The sequence below is a fragment of the Melospiza georgiana genome, chromosome 10 (assembly GCF_028018845.1).
Source record: "Melospiza georgiana isolate bMelGeo1 chromosome 10, bMelGeo1.pri, whole genome shotgun sequence".
Taxonomy (NCBI): Eukaryota; Metazoa; Chordata; class Aves; order Passeriformes; family Passerellidae; genus Melospiza; species Melospiza georgiana.
The window spans coordinates 10,799,850-10,824,537 of NC_080439.1; the positions used below are offsets into that span (position 1 = coordinate 10,799,850).

The following is a 24,688-nucleotide window of genomic DNA, read 5'->3' on the forward strand; positions in this document are numbered from 1 at the left end:
AAGTCTGCTACCCAGTTTGGATAGCTGGGATTTGGCACCGCTGTCTGACCTACATTAACTTTCCATCCACTGGAGTACTACTTGGAGGAGATTCTTAACCACTGTTTTTGTATCCTGTGCTTCTAGTTTGTAAAACAAGTTAATTCACAAAGAATCCGAGTTACCTCAGAGGAAGAGAATTATGAGAGACTTCCTCTGTCTGGATCTGATAATTCATAATCCAGTGCAGGGGAATTTGCTTATAAGTAAAACACTGAGGAACTGTTGTCTTCACCAGCAGTTGCAGCTCCAGGAGCTATGGAGCTGCTGTGGAGCTGGCTCTGACCCTCTGCTATGGCCTTATCCTGTTCACCAGCTCCCAGCAGGGCAGGAGGATCCCTGAATATCCAGAGCAACACCCTGCAGTCCTGCCCCTGCCCTCCAGACCCCTCCTCATGAAGTTGGCAGTGTTTTCCAGCCTGACAGGCTGCAGCACCCAGCATCTCTCAATTCTGCTGATGTGGGGAGCACGTGTGGCCACTGCACTGCACAAGGGCTCAGCATCATGAACTCTCCTGCCCTGGGAACTGCAGAATCCCCCTGAACAACAGGAAGCATTAAATCAGCATCTCCTCTGGAAAAACACTGCAAGAAACCACCCACGGGACTCTTCTGCTCTTGCTCTTTTGGCCCTGAAACCACCTTCCTCAGCAAATGGACCTTCTCTGACAGGAAACGCTGCCTTTGTCCATCCCATTGTCTCCAAAACATCTGCACATGCTGTCAGTGCTCTGGGGTGGGCACATGCCCCTGCTGTGCCAAGGAAGAGCCTTTTTACAAGCACCTTCCCTTTAACTCAGCCTTGGACCTACAAACACCAAGGCCACCCCTGCCCTGCCAGTGATCTGATTTCTGCAGAAAGGTAAGGGCTAGGATAACCTGAGGAATGTAGGCTGCCCTTGCAAAGAGTCAATCTCACAGTAACATCAGCCCTGGCATTCCCACTGCAGGGCACCAGAGCCAGAAATGCCAAGGCTGTGCTTTGGGGAAAGAGAAACCAAGTTAAACACACATCCAGCAGAGCTGGGGCAGGGACAGGAGGCATGAGAAAATTACTCTGGAAGGTCTGGTCCAGGACTGAAAGCAGTTGGCTTTCTCAAGCTAGAATCAAAAACACAGAGGGGAGCTGAAAACACACTTCAGATGCAGGCTGGCATATAAAAAGAAAGGTGGTGAGGAACCAGAGTACAGCCACTGGCTTAGTTTGTACCATGTGAAAATGTTTATCTGGGTATCAGGAAAAAGAATACCCAACTTCAAGGTCATTTTCCTTTGGGAATTCAGGATTGTCCTCAGGAGGATTTTAAAAACACATATAATAATAATAATCTGGCATGCACCCATCTCAAGCAGATGGCTGGACTACAGAAGGTTTTACTACCTCTCAATGCAGCATTCACACGAATCTATGATCTTTGACAATTAATTACAATTTCTGAAAGATGCTGAGCACTTTCAATTCAGAAAATTTGCCAGGCCAGATCATTTGCCCCAGTTCTTAATGAAGCACTGCAATTGCTAACTGCCTTGTATATTGAAAACAAGCATCCTGTCTGTGCTCTGAACATGTTTTTCTGTCCTTCCTTGAGTGCCCAGTGCTGGCCACTCTTGGGGACCTTTGTTGTAACTGGATACAGCTGCTCTCTGTCAGTTGCATAAGAACAAAAACCAAAATTAAACCTCCTCCTCGCCCATATCATCAATCATGTATTTTCTAGTGCACACCAACGTTACTAAGAGTAACATCAGCAATAACAAAAAGCCTGGGACAAACAGGTTTTCTCACTAGAAAATCCAAATGTAGTCTCTGCACTGCACTGCACGTCCATAGTCTGTTATTGCAAGGAGCTTCAAAGGAGCAGAATGGCAGGCAAGAGTTTGTGACACATCTGGTATTGGGCTCAAGTTTATCTGTGAGGCATCTTAATTGAAAATTCGTAATTAAGATTGGAATCCCTAACAACCTTCCCAGCACCCAAACAGGAAATTCCAGGTAGGAAACTGTTTCTCATCCAACTCTGCCTCCTCCTGACAGCAGAATTCAAAGGAGCCCTGTGTGGGCCAGGCACCTCTGATTTTGTGCTGCCCCTTGGCACCCAGTTGGACCCAATGTTATAGACATGGGAAAGGAGATGAAAAGGAGCTGGGGGACTGACATCATGGACATCCTTGAAAACAGAGAAGAAAATCAATGTGTAGAGCAAGATCAGTGTGTCAGGGGCAGGCAGGCACTGCTTCCATGAGCCTTCTCCTCAGCTGGCACCTCCAGACTGATCTGCTGCTCCCACCCAGGGCACTCAGGAGCCTCTGATTATTTCCTCCTGCTGGAAACATGCCTCAGTTCAGCTGAGGCATTTATTGATTGAGAAACATCAACAAGTCACTTGATGAAATGTATATAAGCACTTGACACCTTTTAGGATGAAAACAGCCAAAGGAAACTGGGATTCATCCCAAAACACACTAGACAATCCACATTATTCAGATGGTGATATACCTGTCTCACTCCCAGCCCTTCATCTCCTCAAGCAAGATAAATGGCAAAGGAAACAAACCAACACCCTCTAAACTTTCCTCCCCCAAGGATCCAGTTTCCATGAGACTAGTCTGCCTTGGCTGTGAGCTGGAAAATAATAAACCAGAGCTCTGTTCTTTCTCAAGGGCCAAGATGAAGAAGCTGTGCACAACCAAGAATGAAAAATCCCATGACTCTGTACATTTTCCAGGCCCTGCTCCAGGCTGGCTGCTTATCACTGAAGCTGTGAAAGAAGCACAGCAGCTCTCTTCCTGCAAACAGACTGGTCACATGTCACAACACAGGCATCTTCCAGCATCCTCCCCATCTGCCTTCCTGAATCAGCACCACAGCAAAATCCCAGCCCAGCAAGGCTTCCCATCTCCGAGTGCCACAGGAGCCAGCACACAGCCCAAAATGTGACAGTCAGAAAGAGTCCCCAGGAATGAAGCAGGAAGGCAGTCATCTCTCCAGGAGCCAACATCAATGTTTGCCTTTGGAACATCAACTCCTGCATGCAGAAGACATGAAAATCCAGGTCATTCCTCTGCTCTTTTCCTGAAGAATGAATCAAGTCCCTCAATTCTGTTTTTAGCTGAAACCACAATGGGAGATCTGCAAGGGTGGGAAAGCCTGGGAAGTCTGAGATGCAGCCTGCATCATGTCTGGGCTGCATCTGTGTGACTCAGCAAGCTGTGAGGGGGTAAGACCAGCATCTGTGCTAAACAACAGCCTCCCCTCTCCTTGGAGAATTGTGGCACAGCCAGACTCTGAGCAAGCACAGTATTTGGAGGGGAAATAAAAACACTTTTCTTATCTAGCAGATTACAGCCAGGCTTTCTCAGCAAGGAGGGTGAAATGTCAGCTGTCTCAGAGAAGCAGCTCTAGCACCACAGCTTTTATGGCAAAATGGTTTCCTGCATATCAGCCAGAGGGGGACCCAGGGGCAATGCCAGCATCCACCCAAAGACATGGCAAACCTGTCTTGGAAACATTAACAAAGACCAAGCGTGTGTCTCAACCTCACCCATTCACAAGCGTGTACACACCAAGAGCTGTTTCCCCTCACACCCCACTGTGGGTTTGCTTAGGTTTAACCAGAATTACAGGGTGGCCTGGAGTGGCTTTACTGATGAGCCTGACAGCATCTGGCATGGGAAGGACACGAATTGCAGGAGTCAATTCACAACAACAGTTTAGAGCAAACATTCACAGCTTGCTAATGAAGAGATAATTCCTGACCTGCTGCCAACACACAGAGCTCAGCCCCCCTTGTGGTGTGCTGGAGCTGCTTTCCTACTGCAGTTACTTGCAATGAAAATGTGCAGAGCAAACCCTCCCACCTGCACAGGAGTTTCAATAGCTACACCACGGAAATTAATTAACAAATCAAGAAAGGGATGGATTTCTGGAGAGGTTCATGCTCTCCAGAGCAGGGCAGAGAAGCCCTGTTGGTCCATTTCCCACTGCCACCCTTCTGGCATACATTGCTTTTTGGTTTATTTTTCTTAATTTTTTCTGTGGAAGGCAACTTACTGGGCTCTTTTAGTTTTTTAAATCAAATAATTCTAACAAGACATGGTGTGATCTGTGGCAAAGCACATGATCACACCTTAGTGCCTCTGTACCAGGGTGGTGGGTGCCTGATGCCCAACAGATTCTGACCACGGACACAAACCAAGAGTAGGAACTCTCCCTCCTGCTTTCACCTTGCTGAACATGGACACTCCCAGGAATTTATTTACCACATCTGTGCAAACACTCCAGGCTCTACGAGATGAAAGAACTCCAAAAGTTTGTACACCTGTGACTGGCTCTGAGCATCCCATCCTCCAGCACAGAGCAGAATCACACACTGGCTCTGTGCAGATTGCACATCAAAAAATCATTAGTTAGAGGGGGGGAAAAAAAGCCATAACCACCATGAAAGAGGAAAGCTGTTAGATGGGGTTTTTGTGCTTATTCACTCAGCTAAGGTAAACTTCTTGCCTTGGATCTCCCACAGCACAGCCAGAAGCAACAGCTTTTCTTTCTCAGAACCGAGAAGTCTTCTCATCTTCTTTCCTTGCTTCACTAACTTTGGATTGCATATGAGCAAATAACATCAGTCATTTCTGCCTGATTGCTACCTTGCTGTTTAAGGAACAAATAATGTCATTAATGAAATTTTGAGGGAGAAAACAAAGGCTTTACTAAACACAAAACATCAGCTAAGCACTGTGAACTTTTCTTAAATTCCCTAGAAATGAGAAGCAGCTGCCTGGCACCAATTCCCCCAGCAGCAGCAACTGCAGCATTTGGAGCAGCTCTGGGTGCTTCTGAAAATAGACAGGATCTTGTGCCAAACAAAATAATCCCTTAATTTTATAGGTGTCTGAATATAAAAAGGCTGAAAATTGGAGTGTCTGGGGAGGCACATATATTGCATTGCCTGGTGTCTAAAAAGGTCTTTCCTTTTCCTCTCCAAGCATCAGCAAGTAGAACTTGACTTGATTTAAACTGGTAAGTGTGGGGTTCAAATAAAACCCCTTTTCACTTGATGTTCAGTTCGCCACCAATTTCAGTTGTTTGGGCTTAGGTCACTCAAAAAAAAAAAAGCAAAAATTAAAATCTTTCCCAAATTCTAGCAGTATTCCACAGCAAGGAAAACTCATCAGCAGCTCCATTAGTGGCTGCTGGCAGATGTTTGTCTCAATTTTTTAACAGGATATTTTAGCTTCTCTACATAGCAGTGGCATACACTGTGGTTGTCTCCTTGGGTGAAACCAGATGAAAAATTGGCAAAAAATTACATTTTTTTATTCCTGGGTAACTCTTCTGATCTGTGTTACAAATAGCAGGAGGAGTCAGGCTAGAAGCAACCTGGATGGGGCTCAGCAGTGAATGTGGGAAGGGGATATTTGTGCTGAGGAGGATTTGCACCATTCTGGGGAGGGCTGAAGCTCCTCTGCCAGGAACACTGCCCCTAAGAGAAGGAGCAATAGAGAAATCTTCTGACTGCTCACACCACAATGCCCTGCTAAACCAATGGGGAATCAATGACTCAATACACAAGGCTCTGGAACAAATTTTAGAGACAAAGTAGGGAAAAGTCTCACCAGAGCACATCACGAAACTCTGGAGTTATTTAAAGCACAGAAAATACCAAGAATGGCCCATGAAACAGCAGCTGCTTGGGACTGGTCTGTTATAAGTTACTCTAAAAAAAGTACTGAATATCCTAATTATGTTGAAAATTGTACAGGCCACCTTCCATATTTAGTACAGAGCGGCACAGAGACAGCCAGGGGACAGGACACATTTCTTTAGCAGGATGCCACCCAGATCCATATGCAGCCTTGGCCTTCTCCCCTGTTATTTAAACTACAATAAGCTGTGCTCTGCATTCAAGGAAAAAGGGGGGTGAGGGAATGAATCCAGACCTTTGTGGGGAAGGTTTCAGTGAAAAGCCTGGCTGCTTTTCCATGCTTACTGAGGTAATGAAACTTCAACAGGGCCTTACACAATGTCAGAGTGGAAGAAATTCAAAGCATCTATGAGAAGGGTTTCAAGTTACTCAAAAGCCTCACTGATAGGATTTCAGAGCCAGCTACTCTGCTTGGACACCAACGTGCAAGTGAACACATCCTTCCAAACCACACGCAGCCAGGCTTGTCCCAGCCATTCATAAGCAGGAGTGTGAAGCAGCGGGGCAAATCAAATAAATGACTTCATTCCTCTGGAGATATGAGCAAATGAGAACAAAGAGAGCAGTTACAAATTCAGGGTGCCATATTTTTGGCAAGTTTTCTTCTACTGAGGAGCTAGGAAAGATCCAAGGAATACAGCTGTTCTATTCCTTCCTAAGGCTCTGCACTCACGAGTGCACATGAGTGTGTAAGCACAAGCAAGCCTCAGATCTCCCAAATTTACAAACCTGCCTGCCCAGCTCTGTGGAAGACATCAGACAGCAGTTTAACACACCAACACTTGTGCAACTGGATACAAAGGTGTGTGTCTGGGGTAAAGCAGGATTTGGGGTACTGCATCCCATACCAGGGAAGTGTATCCTCTTTGCTAAGGCAAAGGCCAAAAGCTCTTGGAAAGCCTCACTTTACAGCAGAAAAGGTGTTTATGGACAGGCTATGACACTCCCAATTGGTAACCTGGGGCCCATCAAAACACCAAACATTGTGAATTTTCTTCTGCAGCAATCCCTGTCTCTGTAGTTCAGAAAAGAAATGTGTCTATGCTTGCTGCTGAAGACCAAAGTCCTATTGTAAATGTGAAATCTACTATGAACTACGAGAAAAAGTAATAACAATTTTTTGACATGTTTCAGCGATGTGAAAACCCAATGCACACTACCTGAGAATAATCCTGGTTAAACCTCTCTGCCTGCCTGGCCTGGAGGATGAGTCCCTCCTGAGCAAGGGCCAAATCCCCTGTGGGACAGTGCTGGCTCTTCCATACACCTGGCACACGGGCTTTAGAGGTGAAAGCAGAGCTACAAAGCCTTCAAAACCTTCCAAAGTGACAAGCTGAGAGACATGACAGCAGCTGTGTGCTTTGTGCAGGGTTGAGACCCTGTGAGGGATGACCCCCAGCTCCCTTTCCAGCCACAGTGAGCCTGCCTGGCTGCTTCAGCCTCAGCAGGAGCTCTTGCTCTGGTTTTCCACAGGAGAAAGTTCAAATCCAACCTTTTGGCAAGTTCCTCCTTTCAAAACAAACAAACTCATCATTGCTCATCCTCCTCAAACCCTGGTGCAGGCAAGTGCCCCTCAATACAACAGCATCCCCATGGCCTCCTCCTCCAGTCTGGCACAGGAGTCTGCCAAACACATTTGATGCTGTGAATCCTTTCCCCAATCCCTTTGCCACTTCTCTTCCCTGCCCCATTTTCTTGCTTACTCTTCTCTTTCAGCTCTCCATGAGTGGAAGACAAAGTGAAATCTGCTCCAGAGCTGAAATTTCAGTTCACCTTGTGAATTTCAAATCAAGCAGAGTATCAGCTTTCCAAAACAAATCTCAGTGGATATTGAAATAATTATTTTTCCAGAATGATTTTTTTGTTTGCTTTAAGTAAAGCAATATGAAAAATAGATAAAGCCTTGCTGGAAAGGGAGAATCCCTCTCAGCAACTCTCCTCAAGCAGTGCAGCTGAGACAGGATGAGCTGTCAGCCCTGCTCAGCCCCATGGCTGATGGGTCTGACTCTCCTTGCAGGAGTTCATTCTGATTGCAGGGGTCTTGCTGGTGAGGTCCGCCAGAAAGAAGCAGGGATGTGTGTAGAAAAGATTCACAAGGTAATTTATGGTGAGCTACAGAATGGGATTTATGGCATTGGGCCATAAAGTGGTGGGACAGAGGGATGGGATTTGGTTTATTAGGACATTTAGGACATTTCACCCTTCATGCTCAGCCAGATGGATGAGTCCTGTGAAATGAAAGCTGCTGCCCTGGACAAGGCAGCTGGCTTTCCACATTCAGTTCAGGTCCCAATCAGAAAATGTTTGTAACTCAGGAACCACTCCAAAGAAAACCCTTGAGTCACATTTTTTACCATGATCCTATCAGGCTTTGAAGGCCTAAAACAAGGACAGCCATTATTCTGCAGCCTAATGATGATTTTGGACTCCCACTCATCTGAAATGCTCAATTTCCCCAGATCCCAGGAATATTATCAGGTCTTGAGGGCCCTTTAAACAGCAGTAGTAGCAGCTAGAGAAGAAACATCTGGAATAAACATACCAAAGGTACTGAAGTTTTTGCAAAGGCAGTAAGGAACACCTGGCTGCAAATGTCTGCTGTGTGGAACACAGACCCTGCTCTGCTGCCTGTGGAGCAGTTTAACAGAGGGCTGGAAGCTGACCTGCCCTGGACCTGCATGGCTGACAGCTTGTGTCCTCTCTGACGTGCAGGACAGTTGTGACAGTGCATTGCCACAGCTGGATGACTGCTCTCCTCTGAGGGGACACTTAGCTCACACCCTGCTAATAGGCCAGGCAGCACTACTGACTCTGAGCAAGCTGCTCCATAATTGGCCTTTTGCAGAGCAGGACATCTTTAATTAATCTGCTACTGTTTGTGTGTGCTGTTCCTGCTGGAACTCCCTCACGGAGCACGGACACCACGCAGCGCATCTGACATTCCCCAAATATGTGATGTCAGCCCTGCCTCACACACTGAGTGCCTGGTGTGCAATTACTGCACATCAAACTCATTCCACAGATGGGCAAAGCAGGGCTGGGAGTGCTGGGCTGGAGCAGCCACTGTCCTGGTGTCTGGTCACAAGCTCCCAAATCAAGCACAGTTGAGACAATCAGGGGCTGCTGTGCCTGAGCCCGAGGTCTGCCAGATCTCATCTGAGCTCTGTGCAGAACAAAAACCCAACAGGCTGCAGCCAACACACACACTTCAATGCACAGTGCAGCTGTGCTTTAGTAAGTCATCAGGCATCAACCTGAGTCATTAGAACAGATGTGAGCCCACAGCAAATACAGGCACCACTTCAGCTCTTTTTCTTTCTGAATAAGCTGCATCACACTCCCTTCCATTTATCCTCCATCTCACTGCTTTCACATTAAAGGACAGATACACCTTCAGACATTTTACACAGCTTTGCTGCCAATATCAGCAAAGCTCAAATCCAGACACCTGTGAGGACTCTGCTAAACCCATCACCACTTTACAGTGCAGTCCATCAGTCAGAGCAGTTGTCCTCAGCATGGACAAAGATCAAAGTGTGCAGCTCAGAAGGCTTCAAACCCTGCTATTTTCAGCAGCCTTTGGTACATATCTCTGTCTGAAATTCCCCAGCACTGACATCCTTCTGTTGTCACCCGTCACCGGTTGGACACAGTCTCTGATTGCACTCAGCAGCACCCTGGCTCTGAAACAAGAGATAGCTGAGTGCTGCTTTTTGGCTTATAATGCTAAGCAGAAACAGATCTAGTTTTCCATGCTCAGGACTGCTAAAGCACTAAGGGTAGATAAGAGCAGAGAGCCAAGCCTGCTGGCACATAAAAGGGAGAATACAGCACAGCCAAAATTCTACTGCAGTTTTGCAATAGGGGAGTCTACAAGGATAACCTCCAAAATGCCTGATGATCATCCTGACACAGAGAAAACACTACAAAAAGAAAAGCAGATTCTGCCTTGTCTTCCGACAGTCCTTACCTTTCCAACTCAAGGACTCAAGAGCAAACAGCAAAATTAAATACACTTGAACTCTCAGCTGTCTGGGCTTAGCTCTCCTCCTTCGATAGCAGAGAATAACTTCCAAAGCTGCCATTAAGTGGCTTAAATAAGATGGACAGTAAAGTGCTTGACATAATGCACTATTGACCCAGCTGTGCCATTGACCAACTGGCACTTAAACAGCAGCATTCACTGGGCACAGCAATCCTGATCACTTCCCAAACACAGGCCTTTCTAGGCTTGAGTAGATTCTTAGCCTGATGAAATAATCCCTCACTCAGGGGCTAAGCACTGCAGGCTCTTACACCTGAGCATTCCCTCCCATCTCAGGTGGGCAGACACCAGGAGGGCTTTGCTGTCCATCTCCCCAGCCCCATGCACATCTGTGCACACACCCAGAGCAGGCAAGAGCTCAGCTGGCAATCCTACTTAGCAGGACTTGGTCATTCAGCACAGGTTGGCTGCAATACCAAAGCAACTCCACAGAGCAGCACAGAAGATCCCAAAGGAACTGAAACCCTTTCTGAGCAGGGCTCCAGCACTGAGGAGCTGGGCTGCCACATCCACCATGCAAAGCAGCAGCAGAGGGACAGGAATGTAAACAATAAGCCTGAAACATGCAAACCTTCACTATCTAATACTTCTCAAAAGCATAATGAAGGACACTATGGCTTCCACGCTGTGCTTTTCAGTATAGCTGAGCGTATTGATTGCTGGCAACTCAGGGGCAACTTTAAGAGCTGTAACTTTCAAAGAGAAAGTCCAGATGAATGGCTATTCAGGTCTCTACCTGGTTTGGTTTGATTCAAAAAGGATTAGAAGCTAAAAATGGTTTATTTACGAGTCTGTCATCTAGCCAGATTTCCCAGCAAGGATCCAAAAATATATTTGGAAAACAGAAGCACAGTGATTAAAGAAACAGTGATTTGGAGTTAAAAACACCACTGTGGGAAGCCTTATGCTACAGTGCAAAAATCATTTTCTAGGGACTGTTTTGCTGAACTACCCAAACAGTAATCAGGTTGGAATGAGTCTCCCAAGATGGGAAAATCTCTTTTGTTAAGCTCAGATCTGAGTTTGGCAACATTCACAGAATCATAGCCTACTCCAGCTCCCAGAGCTTCTGCTATCACATGGAAGAATCCAGCTGCCAAAACTGAACTGTCCTGCACATCCCAAGCCACCAGGGAGCTACAAGCCTTGTCCTCTACAAAGCAGTGCCTTGCAGAGCTGCCTCTCCTCACACTGCTTGCACAACCAGGCACTGATGACCCATGTTGTGTTTTGTTACACCCTGAAATTCCCAAGTCAGGAATGAGACCTGAGCCCAGCATTAAAGCACTGAGTGTGGGTAGGATCTGCCCCTTTAGAGGGTGGTGAGCCTGGGCAAGAAGTGCTCGGGGTACAGTGAGGAGGATTCTGCAGTTTGGGTGGTGGAGAGCAAACTCCAGTAGCAGGAGGGGTGGCTGGGAGAGCACACAAAGGTCGTGCTGATGGCAGACAGGGGTGCAACAGCTTCAGCTCCCCCATGCAGGCAAAAGTGCTGCATGGAGCCAGTCTGAGCCTGGCTGCAGCTGGAACTCAGCTGGAGACACAGCCCAGACATGGGCATTACCTGGGTAAACAGCTCTGGGGGAGCCTGAGGAGTCCTCTGCATCCTCACACACACAGCACACACCTGCAGTGAGCTGCCACAGTCCTGCAGCCCAGCCCAGGATGCACAGAAGGGACCTGCAGTTTGACAGCTGGGTGGACAAGCTGCTTCCTCAAGTGGCACATCACTGTTTTATTTGGTGCTTGCCTGCCTTGCAGCAGGATCCAAGCTGACCCCAAGTTTTGCTGAGCAGCACCCAGTGAGCCAAGGTGGCTGGCTGCAGGAGTCTGTGGCTGACCCTGGCAGCTCCAGAGAAGCAGCAGAGCCACCTGGGGACCAGGGTGCAACACTTGTGTTCAAGAAAATGGAGTGGGGCTGCCAACCAAGGAACCACCATCTCCCAAAAGACATTTAAAAGATCTTAAAAGATATTTAAAGCAAAGGGAGCAGTGGTGACCAGCTTCCCCAGCAGCCCACAATGGGATCTGCACTTAGAGCAGCATCCTGCAGTGCCTACACAGTGTGCTGAGCGTACCAGGGTAATTGGGAGCACAAGATGCAGCAGCACCTCTCCCTCAGCAAACCCTGCCCCAAGCAGCTGCTCTCAGCAGCACAGATCATCACCACACAATAAAAGCCTCTCCCAAAGCAGCATGAGTTCCCTCTACAAAAACAGCCTTTCCTCAGCTCCAGCCACCTCTGGAGCTCAGGGCATCTCACAGCTCTTGGTTAACAGCCTGCAAACACATCCCCAGCATCAGTGCTGCCCACAGGTAAGAAAAACTGCTGTCCATTCTCAGCCCCTGCAACAGAGAGAGCAGCAGCTCCATAAATAGGAAAAATGAAGATAAGACACAATGTTTTCCTCTCTTTCACTAAAATCTTCCTTTCAGACTATTTCAACAAAACTTTGCAGTTTCTCATCTGCTTCCAAAGACACAGAGTAACTCAGGTCACAGATGCCCCAGAATATATATAAACCTTAGAACAGGCAGTGCCTTAGCAAAAACCACTTTAAAGCAGCTTTCTAATCAAGGGAACCAACAGACTGTGCTTCAGTCCCTGGGCAGTCACAGCAACACCTTCAGCAAATACTCTGAAGGATATTTTCCAAGCTCTTGCTCTCTGTGCACCACTGATCTTTCCTGGGAAGGAATATGGCTGGCTCCATCTTCAAAAGAAGCTGCACTCACAGCCCTGGGCAATGAAGTTCAGCACATCTCCCCAGTGCACCCCCGGGGCCCAGCCCTGGCCTCAAAGGGCTGTGGGTGCAGGCAGTGCCCGACTTGCCATACTCTGAGCAGGATTTACCCACCCTTTTTTCCAGGCAGAAGGCTCTGTGGATTCATGTGCTCCCACCTCTAACTCTGACAGGACACAGCACAGTCTCAGGCTCATCTTTCTGCAGGGATATGGTGTGAGATCAAGGCCACCATTGCAGCTGCTTTGGAAAAGCCTTGGTGAAAAGCAGCATGTTGGTGTCTAACAAGCATTTTTGTGATGTTTCTGATTTTTTTAGTTTGGGTACACCAGGTACATCCTGGTGGTGCAGACAGACAATTTCTGACAATGTCCCTTCATTTTCCTCTCCTTCACAAATTTTCTGCACCCTCCCAGATGCTCCCATGACCCATTATAAAACCTTTAGAGCTACAAAGACAGAATTTTCTTCTATCCATGACTAATCCACATGTAAAACCTGCTGACTGCTCTGCACCCCTGGTGCTGGTGACATTCTGTCTGCAAACCCTGCCTGACATGAGCAACAGCATTAGGGCAGGGAGCAGGGGACAGTGGCCACTGCTCTCAATGGCTGCGAGGGGACGTGTTCCCTGTCACAACAGCACGGTCAGCGTGCTGTCCCACACCCTATCTGCTTCCCATCCCAGCACCAGCACAGACTCAGCCTTTCATCCAATCCTGAAAGAACGCGTTTTTCCCCTCTTTTTTTTTTTTTTTTTAAGTGAACAAGAAGCTACAAGTGAATATTTGGCCTTCACAACTTATGGGCTGCAGCCAAACCCTGCCATATGTTCCAGCTAATACATGTGGGCTTTGCTTCTCATCCAAGAAAGAAAAAAAAAGGACATTTATGAGTTGGGATTCAGCAGGATCGTGTGGGAAGGAAGGGGTGGGGAAGTGATGCTATTTTGGTTGCTGTAATTATTTGGTGGCCAAATCCCTGACCCTTGACATCAGCCCTGGAGGGTCTGTTTAAGTGACCAGTTGTCATGGAAAGGAGAAGGATGTTGGGAGGTACAGGCTGATGAGGAACAGCTCTTTGCTGCCTGAACCCACCCACAGGCAGACCCCCTGCCTTCATTAGTCACCACCAGCTCATGGCCAAGAAATAAAAATGTCAATACCTCCTTGCTGATACATTGGCTGGAAACAAAAGCGTGCAGGCAAGTTCGTGCCCTCCTTCCTGCCATCCCTTACTGCAGAAACACACCGGCCAAGCCCTGATCTCAGCTTCCCCAGGAACTCCAGGGCCCTCAGCTGGGTCACTCCGGGTTCACATCCATTTATCCCAGCTCAGCCTGGCCTCACTCCAGACTCCACACATGGAAATGTGCCCTGTGCAGAGCACAGGGGTTCCTACTCCTTGGGAACAAACCCAATCACAATGACTAATTCATACCACCTCCAAAGGAAAAAACTAAGATAAATAACCCCTCAATTCCCTGCTCCAGACGTCCAGCAGTGCCTTGAGCCCAGAATCCTGCTAGCAAGGCTCCAGCAGTGCTCAGGAGGTTGGCAGTAAGGCAGCAGCTACTGACAGGATGGCTTCTCACCACTGCCGGTGCCATCCACGATGAAATCACCAGTTGTACAAGAAACTGGAATAATCCTTGCTGAAACCTCAGCCACAGCTGAAGAGGACTGGGCACAAGTTTGCTTAGCAGGCTAAGCTGCATTGCTCATTCACATGCAGTCCATCATCAGCTGCCGTTTGTTATTCCTGTGGCCAAGGACAACAAAAGGGCCCTGCAGAAGCCAGAGCAGAGCTCTCAGACGTATGGATGAGATTTAACAGCAGCTCAAAAAGCCACTTAACAAATCCCAGCACACCACGGTGCATGGACAGGGCAGCTCAGCAGCAGGGCTCTGCCAGGGAGCAGCCAGCAGGGGAAAGTGCAATATCCATGAGAAGCTAAGGAGATGCAGGAGCAGGGAAGGGGCAGGTTCCTGGGTCCCATCCCAGCAGCAGGAGCCTGGGCTCTCCTGCACTGCTGGTGCCCAGTTTTGTTCCACTTGGGATATTAACCTGCACTGGGAGGCTTTTAGATCAAGGTCTCAAAAAATCCACTCCAACCATGTGAGTCTCACCTGCCTCATCCATCATCCAAGCCACGTCACCAGAGATTGCCAAGAAATAAGGAGGAAGTCAGGGTTACCTTGTTTTCTCCAAAAGACTGCAAAATATTGCAGGCTGGGACCCACTGCACTGGGTCTATAACTAGTATGTTTTTCTATATTATTCTATTTAGTATAATTTGAAGCCCTGGCACAACTGCATAGCCATGAAGTGGGAAAGGGGAATTTGGCAAGACAAAAAGAGCAGCCCTGGCAAAATGGATGATTACTAGGCTGTATGAAATGATCTTAGTGAGTCCAAGACCAGTAGGTGTTTACTGGTTGTGTCCTGATTTGCTGGGCAGTGCTGTGCTAATTTACTACCAGTTGAAATGATGTGGCAAACGCAAACACCTTAGTTTTGCTTTTGGATTTGCTCTATTAAAAAAAAAAAAAAAAAAAAGGAAAAAAAAGAACCAAACACAAACACCCAAAAAAGAAAAGAAACTAGCAGAAAAATCACTACAACCAGCTAGTCTAGCTTTTAGTACATCACAAGCCCATACTCAAGGCCAAAAAGTCAAGACTGACTCCTGTGAAGACACTGAGATACCTTCATGACAAAGATGTACCTAGGCTGCATTTGCTGGCAGCAGAATTGAACCACTGGGTCACCTCTTTCCCTCTCTGTCAATACTTTCAACTCTAAATATTTTAGAAGCATTTCATTTGAAATGGTCAGCAAGAACAGGAACAGGGGCAGTTGGGTCAGTGTCCCGGGCTTAGGGCAGGACTAAGTACCCTGTTCTAAACCCAGGACACTGACCCAACCATCAAGACTCAAAGTTTTCCATCCCCATAAACTGAGTTTATTTTTGTCCAAAATAATTTTAACTTTCTGAGCACTAACATTTACCCTCTGCTGAGGAGTAGGAATGCTTTCTCAGAAAATCTAAATAAAGAGACGTTCCAAGAGATTAAGTCTCAGATCTGTTTATTTATCCAGTATCTGAGTAATACCAATTCTCAAGATTGAAAATAAATAAACACCACTAATAGTAAAAATCCAAATAATAATGATTATCTGACAGTTTTACTATAGGTCTTCATCTGAGATGTCACATAAATCCTGCAAAAGCAAGACCAACTGCACAGACAGACTTTGCAGGACAGGTGGTGCCTGTGGTGAGAAACAGCTGCTCCCCCAAAGACTTTAAAGTAAAAAGTTTTACACATTATCCTGTGTCAGTGCCCATGAGATGCTGCATGTGAAACCACATCTCCCCAAAGGCTGTGGCTCACCCAGGACAGGAGCCCATGACCTGCTTAGGTGCATGCAGCATTGTGACACGAAGGAAAACTGAGCAAAACCTTCATGGAAAACAGCAGTCCTTGAGTGAAACACACCAAATTCCCTAAGCAACTACATTGATGTGAAACCACAATTGCTCCACAACCCCTAGGTAGGTGATCCACATACCTGCCACAGAGACAGAAGTCTCTGGCCCTGTGAAACACACAGAGGTGGGCAGTGATTAATTACTCGAGGTGGAAAGGATTTGGTTGAAGTGTCTCAACAACCACTACCCTGAGGGTTGGTACACTCAGACACCCAAATGTGGCTGTGGAAAGATCACACAAGCACTGGCAGAAGACAGAACAACCAGACTGGAGAGCTTAAAGGCCAAGGTTTACATACACAACTCTCCTCCCTTGGGTCTGGATTGTCATAAATAGGGAGTTTTCAAAGGCAGAACTGGAGTCAGGGAATAATCTTTATCACAAGTGTTTCTGAAGTCTGGCCTCACACTTGTCTCTCCTCTTTCTCTCCTGTGGTCTTTTATCAAGTGATTATTGTGCCTGTTGCATTTCAGACATCTTGGTGGTGTGGGTGGGCAGGACAGTCAGTGTGACCAAGGACACATTCCAGTGGTGCCTCCAGCACTGCTCCGTCTGCTGCACTGTGGAAAACACAGCACTGCAGATAAAAGTGGAAGCTCTCCCCAAACAAGATCTTGTTTTTTAAAAAAAAAAGAAACACCCTTAAAGAACAAATAAACAGTCTCTCCTACAACTCAGAAAACCTAAACATTATTGTTTTATGCTTGCAAAACATGAAGTCATGATGGTAACAAAACTGAAAAACATCTCAGACATGGCAAAGGGGAGCTCAAGCCAAGGACAGGATAAGCCAGACACAGTCAGGCTCTTGCCCCTTCTGTTCCACCTACAATCTGGCATTACTAAGAGAGAAGCAATGTCCAACATGCTGGGGACTTGTTTTATTTATTGTTTTAAACCCAAGCACAGGCTAAAAAGCTTTTCATCATCTAGATCCAAGGCTGGTGGTTACAGGCTACGTACATACAATTCCTGCCATGCTTCACCGATGTGCAACGGGGCATTCAGCAAAGTGGGGAGACAAGAACACTTCAACTCAGGATTTACAAACTGGGAGGAAGGGCTCACCAACAGCACACCAGTATCCACAGAAAACTAAAACAGGCTGTAGCCATCGACCCAGCCAGCAGGCCAGGGAATGCTGCAGCTGGTAACAGGGCGAGACAAAGGAAAGAGACCTCAAGGGGAGGATCAGTAAGTAGAAGAGAAACAAGATTTGGTTTTGCAATTGACACAGTGATCAACTTTTCCAGGTTACTCGTAGTTTTTGGACCAAGCTGACTTGCAGAAGTTAGACTGGGGACTGGAAGCAATGCTCTGTCACAGGGTTCATGGCACACCATCCAGGGCAAGCTCCAACACGGCTCCTGAGTCAGCAGCACACAGCAGCAAACACTGCCACAGTGTACATTGTGTGCATTTCCTCCTCCACTCACTCTCAGAGCTAGAAAAACCCCAAAAAGCAGGGTTAGGAACATCATGGCCTGCAGGCTGGGTTTTTACAGCAACAAGATGACTACAGCAACAAAGCAAGGAGGACATGACTAATAAAATATTTAAGAGGGCAAAGAGATCGTACCACACCCACCTGCCAAGCCCAGAGGTTATTGCTTTGACAAAGACCAAGCAGCCAGCACAGAGCTGAGACTCACCAGCATTTGGCAAGCTGTCCAGCCCATGGGACATGGCAGCAGAAACCCACTGAGGAACCTTCTCACTGTGGCTGGAGAGCCCACTACATGCATTGCATGTTTTCATCTCCTTCTCTGCTTCCACACCTTCTCAAACTCACCCCACCCTAACTGCCTCAAGGAGATGCACCCACTCTATTTCCAAATTACCTGAAAACACCAGCTATCCTAGGAAAAGGAGGAGTCTTCTACTTAAATACATACTGAGAAGCCACAAAGTAGTATTGCAAACACACATGGACTTGGGCTGCTTGTTCAATGCAACCTGTCGGCAGTCTGTAGAGTCTGCAGTCAACTTCAGGAGCCTGATCCTGAGCCCAGAGCTGACAGAAACCCTTCGCTGAACCCACACGCTGTCCCATTCCTGCAGTGCACCACAGCCTCCCCTCACATCATGCCAGAGTCACCAGAAACACTCAGATCATGTCTGAGAAATACAAAAGCGGTCTTCAGAAGAACACTGTTTCTGTTTCAGAAAAGTATGGATAAATGAGGAAATAATTGATAGGATGATGGATATGATCACATCAAAGGCTGATAGAACATGTTTTTGTAGAGGGATAGCACTGGTATTTCACCTACACACATCATCACCTCCCTGTCCCTTTACAGTGCTCTGTGCAGGAATATCTTCAGCATCTGCTCAGAAGCAGGAGCAACGCAGCCCAGTGCAGCTGCCGCTACTGTCCAGTTCAAAAAGCCCCCAAAAAGCTGAGCAAAAGAAGTCCAAAACTTCCAAATCTAGCACCAGTTTTCCAGCAATTCACTGCAGAGTCTCATTCACATCATCACGACTGGGCCAGGCTGTGCTGGTGCTTGCTCTGCAGTGAGACCAGAGGCAGTGGGAGACCCCAACCTGAAATTCTCAGGGCACCAAAGGCAGTGGGGAGCCCTGCCTGCTCCCAGGGCATCTGGGTGGCTCTGCTGCTCCCAAAAGAGCAGAGGCACACACAGTGCTGGCCAGCGTTAGGCTGTGCATGTGTCCAGCAGGACTGAAAGCCTTTGCTTTTCCTACCCCACAGGAGTGGTGCAAGGATTACTTCATGTATATTCAGCACCGTTTTTCAAAGCACTGCACAAGAGCCAAACCCTTCCGTTTTTTTCATCTGTTCCTTGCTCTGTCACTCCCTCCTGACGGGATGTGTTTCTCCCCTCCCGAGAAACAAACAAGCACGAGGTCAGCAAGAGTGGGAGGTGGGAAGCACATTCCAGGCTGCTGCTCTTCTCTCAAACCACAAATGGCACCAAACCCTACCATCCTCCCAGGGCTCAGCATCCCGGTCCCGTGATGGAGCCCAGGGAGGAGCTGGACAGGGCACACAGCAGGGTGTTTCACCTCATCCCATTTCCTCTTTGGGTTCAAGAAACAGAACACGAGGGTGAAGTGGCCAGAGCTGTGCAGCCTGTCCGTGCACCCACAGCAAGGCACAGGGACTCTGCACAAGCCCCACTTTGAAGCTCCCCTTTTCAGACAAAATGCTGAGCAGCTGCTGCAGCCAAAGTCAACGCAGAGGATGTGGAGCTGATGCATCCCAACCCCCAGGGAACATGCCAAAGCCTTGGCACTCAGCCTTGGCATGAGGGGATGGTTCACATCCAAGTGCACGACAGCAGAGCTCGTGTTTGGTGCAAGTGCAGGCAAATCCCACACGGGGCATTTCCTCCTGTGCACAGACTTGTTGAGCCAGAGCAAAAGGGCAGTCCTGGGAGCAGAGCTCAGGTACAGGCAGCAGCCAGGTGAGGACGTGGACAAATCACTGCAGGGTGCTCTGAGGGCATGGCTGATGACAGTGCTGCTTACAAAACCCAAGAGAATCGGACAGGATTAAAGAAAATGTATTAAAAACACGAACAAGTCTAATCAGAGAGTGGCTTCCCTTGGCTCCAAAGACCGACACCTGGACAGCCATGCAGATAACAAGAAGATCCACTACTCCATCTGAGAGCAGTGAAATCAGTGTTAGCATGAACATAAAATCCCCAGATGTTGTAAAAGCAAATTAAGATGAGTCACACATAAAATAAATTTTAAAAGGGCTGTTTTTAACACATTGCTTTGATAAGCTTAGGATGCTGTTAGGAAAATTACCTCAGTCTCAACAGAAGCATACATGCAAGAACAGCCCACACCCCAAAATTTTCTGGGGTTTTATATATCAATTTTACTGAAGTGGGAGACAAAAACCCTATCACTTAATTTAGAGGAAAGTTCTTCAGTGAGATTGACATCAGTGAGTCTGAAAAAGGCTTTGAAATCAGATAAGGGAATCATTAATTTTTATCATGACAAATTCTGCGTCACTTCCCACAGATGCTGACACTACATAGAGTATCTTTTACAGTAAGGACCACCAGCTGCACAGGCACTGCACACAAGCCAAATTACAGGATTTCTGTCAGGAACTCTATGCATCACATGGCCACTACAGTTTAAGCCAATGGAGTTCTAGTCCCTGACTTGTGAAACGGACATTAAGGCAATGACAGAAAAGGAAGCATAGAAAAAGCAACGTAGCTATGATTTTCCACTAGGTTTCAAAGTGCTGATGGTTTGCCTCCTTGATGTTGCTGCGTAAGAACTGCATCACAGGCACCAGCACTGCCTAGGAAAGATGTTTGCTTCTCCACCTAGAAATGGGTTTCAGCAGAACCACCCTCCCTGTGCACCGCTAGGCAGGTCTTCACCTATTAAGTTGCCTATAGCAACTAAAAGGTTATGAATGTGCTCAAATAAAGCAGAAATCCACAGGGAGATGTTCCAGAAATGCTTTAAACATTCCGCTTGGCATGAAACAAAATTCCCAGAGTTTTTGTCCTTACTAGTCATGAACAGGAAGACTTACTATAGGTAGCTGGCTTGACACAGCACAAGTCTAGAATGAATAAGAAAAATTCCATTATCATGGTGTGGGTTGTGGGAGGGGGTTGGGTTTTTTCCCTCTGGGTTTTTTTCTTCTTCTTTTTGGCAAAGAAGTTGAAAGAATAACACCATTTTTCTCAGGGAAGGCACCAGTTATAAGGCAGAAGTTACTGGGATAGGAGGATGATACTCAGGATGTCAGCAGCTGCTAAACACTGACTGCACACTGTTACTTTGCAGAAATACTGCAAAGTATTTCACATCACATCAGGACAATGACCATCAGGTCCCTGGAACACAGGTTATGTACCTTCCAGCTTCACCCACAGCTCCAGCTCCAGAAACATGGAATCAGTTCAGGTTGTCTGCAAGGGAAACACCTCTGGCAGAGGGCGTTGAGGGGTTACTGAGGGGTTTCTGGGTTGCAAACTGAAAGCAGACAATTTTCAGAACTATTTTCAGAACTGCGTTACATTAGAACAAAAACATCCTTTCCCAAAAGCAAATAGAAAAACCACCCAAAACAAGACAGGAAAAGCACAGGTGAACCAAAACTGGAGAGAATCTACGTTGCCATCCAGGATTCTCTGTCTGGGGAACTGGCCATGAACACTGACGACACACACCGGAGAGAAGGTTATGGGGGACCACACCTGTACGGCTCGGGAGAGCTGGCAGAGGGGGCACACCTGGGATGCTCGGGAGTGTGGAAGCGCGGGTAACCCTCTGGAGAGGGCGGTTCGGGCGGTGCCTACCTGGATGTACGCGCGCTGCAGGTAGCTGTAGGGCACCCTGCGCTGGAAGTCGGCGCGCACCTCCTCGGCGGCGCGGTGCCGGGACACGGCGCCCAGGCGCGGCTCCTCGCAGCGCCGCACGCACTCTGCGCGCCGCAGCACCGAGCCGAAGAACCGCAGGTCCCCTCCGGCGCCCGGGCCCGGCTCCTCCAGCCGCACCTGCGCTCGGCACAGCCGCCGGCACCGCAGCCGCGCCGCCCGCAGCTCCCGCCGGCTGCGCAGCGCCCGCTCCAGGCACCGCGCCGCGCCCGCGAAGTCGCCGCCGTAGTACGCCTCCACCCCGCTGGCGTAGAGCGCATCGAAGGGCTCCAGCGGGCCGCCCTCCGCCGCGCACCCGCCGCCCGCCGCCGGCAGCAGCAGCAGCGGCAGCAGCAGCGGCAGCAGCCGGGCCCCCCCGCGCCGGCTGCCGGGGGCCATGCCCGCCGCGCCGGGGGCAGCGCGGGGCGATGGGGCTCGGGATGCGGGAGGGTCCGGGATGCACGGTCCGCCCGGCGGGCTCGGTGCGGTGCGGTCCGTGCAGCGGATCCCGGCGTGCTGGGATGCGGGGTCCGCGCCGTGCAGTCCGCCCGGCGGGCTCCGAGCGATGGATGTCGGTGTAATGGGACGCGGGTCCGTCAGCGGGAGCGCGGCTCGGTGCGGCGGGCGCGGGGCCGGGCTGCGGTGGCGGCGGGGCCGCGGCTCCATGCACGCCCGGCCTGTGCCGCCTCCCGCGCCGCCGGCACCTCTTAAAGGGCCCCGCGCCGCCGGCCCGGCCCGCCCCGCCCGGCCCCGGCCCGGCCCCGGCCCGGCCCCGCTCCCCCCGCAGCGAGCCGGGGGCGCGCAGGGGGCGCGGCGGCCGCCAGGGCCGCTCCGAGCATCCCCGGCCCCGCGGCCGCAGGGGCTGGGGAGTGACGTCGGGAAATGTGAATCGTCCCGCGGTGATGTCAGAGGCAGCAGCGGCAGCAGGCTTTGCTCCCGCTTCTCCCTCCGCGCTCCGCACTCCTCCCGCCGCCCCGCATCCCCGCGCGGGCGGCATTATTCAAAGGATGCTTGGTGTTGTCTCCCTGCCAGGCTGCTGCTTGGAGCGTTTTTCGCTGGGTTCTCCACTCCGCTCGCCTTTTCTTACCCCGGCACCCTCCTGCCTTCGGGAATTCTGCAAATAAATAATCTGGGATGGGCACAGTGAGTGGCTGGCAAAGCTTTTCCAACTCCCAGCTGTGTGTTTGTCTCGATTCCTCCAAGATTTCTTTCTTCCAATGCTGCAATGCCCTGCCCTGCCAAAAATGTTACTTTTTTTTTTTTTTTTTTTTGCATGAATTTTAATGCTTTCTTGTGACGAGACGCTTGGCAATGCAGACTGGTGACACACGAAAAAAATATCTTAGTTGGCATTTTAAATAATCTCAGTGTTGAACACCTGTCACCAAGAAGTTTTTCATATTAACACAGTTAATTTGGCTGAAATCAGCTGTTCCTGACTGAGGGGGAGTGACCAAACCCTGGATTTGGCTAGGTGCTTTACTGTAAGATGTGCCGGGCTCTGCTGCTCCAAAGGCTGTGTGTACAGCACTGTTCTCAGTAGGGTTTTTCACAAAGCATTGTGGCCTTATTTCTTTCAGACATTTCAGGAATATCTCCACAGATATTGCCTATCTTCTCATAGACTAAAACAGCTGGAAATGGGAGATGCTTGAATTCCACTTGGTCCAGACTCTGTAACTGCAATAAGCCAGATGTTCTTCGCGGTCATGCTGTGCATCCCCCTCTGCTGCTCCAGTGACTTTGATCAAATCATGCCTTGTTTATACTGCTGTGTCCTGGATCAGAAACAGGGCTAAACAGCCTCTCATCAGGCAAATGATCAGATTATGGAGTCAGTTTACCACGGTTTCACATAAAGGAAGTTTTTTTCCACATGACTAGAGATTACTAGAGTTCTTGGTGAAGATCTTTCCCATCTGGCAACGATTTCATAACAATTGTCCTTGTTGCTTTCTTGCAAATTGGCACAAAATGTTTTAAAGGTTTGGGTGTCCCTGCACCCTTCTGCCTGCCAGGCTGGCATGCTGGGGAGGGTATCAAACAGGAGAACCCAGCCCTGAAGGGGTATCTGCAGTGGGAGGGGTACATGCTGTAACCATTTGCCCGTGCAAAACAAAGGTCTCAGGTCCAGATAAAGCCTTTTGCAATGAAAAGTTTATCAGCACTCCTCTGGGAGCAGAGGTGACATTATGAGAGGGCTGCTTAAACCTTCTCAAGGGTTCCAGAGGTGCCACTGGTGACTGCAGAAGTTTAGAGCTGGGGAGAGCTCTGCCCCAAATCACAGGGATAAAATGCTTGGGAATGTTCTGGGTGAATGTTCTGAATGGTACATCTCAGCTGATCTGTTTGCAGAACTGCTGTACCCAATTCCACGTTGCTTCCAAGTCAGCAGCACCTCTGCGCTTGCAGTGGTAACTGAGGCCCTGCATAGGAAGGAATGCAGAAAGTACACGAGTGACTGGAGAGAGAAAGAAGTCAAACAAAATGTTTTATTTCACACTGCTGCATGTTCTGGTGCAGATCTTTATTGTCATTAAAAGTCCTTTTTGAAACAGTGAAGAAAAAGTTATTTGTTCTGACCCATTCTGCTGCCCATCTTGCAGGATTTTCCCTGTAGGCACCCACTCACTTTAGAGCAGACACCAGACTGCCACCACCCCACTTGGCAGCCTCCCTGCCTGGAGTCACACTGTCTTTGTTCACAGACATTTGGCTTTCCCTCACTGTGGTGGTCTGTTGTTAGCTAATTGCAGCAAAGAGCTCAACAAGAGTTGGCACATACAAGGCTCTCAATCCAGTGTATCTCTCTGGCATTCAGGGCAGTTGCTTGAACAACCACTTTCAGTTTTATGAGCCTGCTCACTGCCAGAGCAGCAAGCAGAAGATGGAAAGAAGTTTGCTGGTCCCTTTATTGTCTTGTTCTTGCAGAAGATCTGCACCATAACATCCAGCAGTGCTGCTGCTACAGCCATCAGCATCACAGGCAAGGTAGGCTCTCCTCCGTGGAGCTGGAAAGGAACTGGCTTTGCTTCCAAAACAAATATAAAGAGAGGGTTTCACCCAGCACAGCAATTACTGGTTTAGGATGTTACAACTCTGAATCAGGCCCCAAGATGCATGAGATACCCCTCATGCCTTTAATGAAAGGAATAATTCTAAAAATGTAACAACTCAGCCCGTGTTCAGATGTTGATCCTGGCCCCTGTGCAGCTGTTTTGAAAAACCTTTTCCTACGTAAATTGGTTCATCTGAAGCTTTTTTTTTCTCGCTTGAAAATTCTGATATGTGAGTCAAACCA

General features: G+C 48.5%; 1 protein-coding gene across 1 annotated transcript in view; it reads right to left on the bottom strand.

Moving 5' to 3' along the window:
* The window catches only part of P3H2 (prolyl 3-hydroxylase 2), a 64,796-nt gene extending 43,010 nt beyond the window's left edge, over positions 1 to 21,786 (bottom strand). Inside the window, exon 1 of the mRNA XM_058031000.1 lies at positions 21,331 to 21,786. Within this exon, the coding sequence (XP_057886983.1) occupies positions 21,331 to 21,786 (456 nt within the window). The remainder of the gene's footprint in view (positions 1 to 21,330) is intronic.
* Positions 21,787 to 24,688: the final 2,902 nt, after the last annotated feature.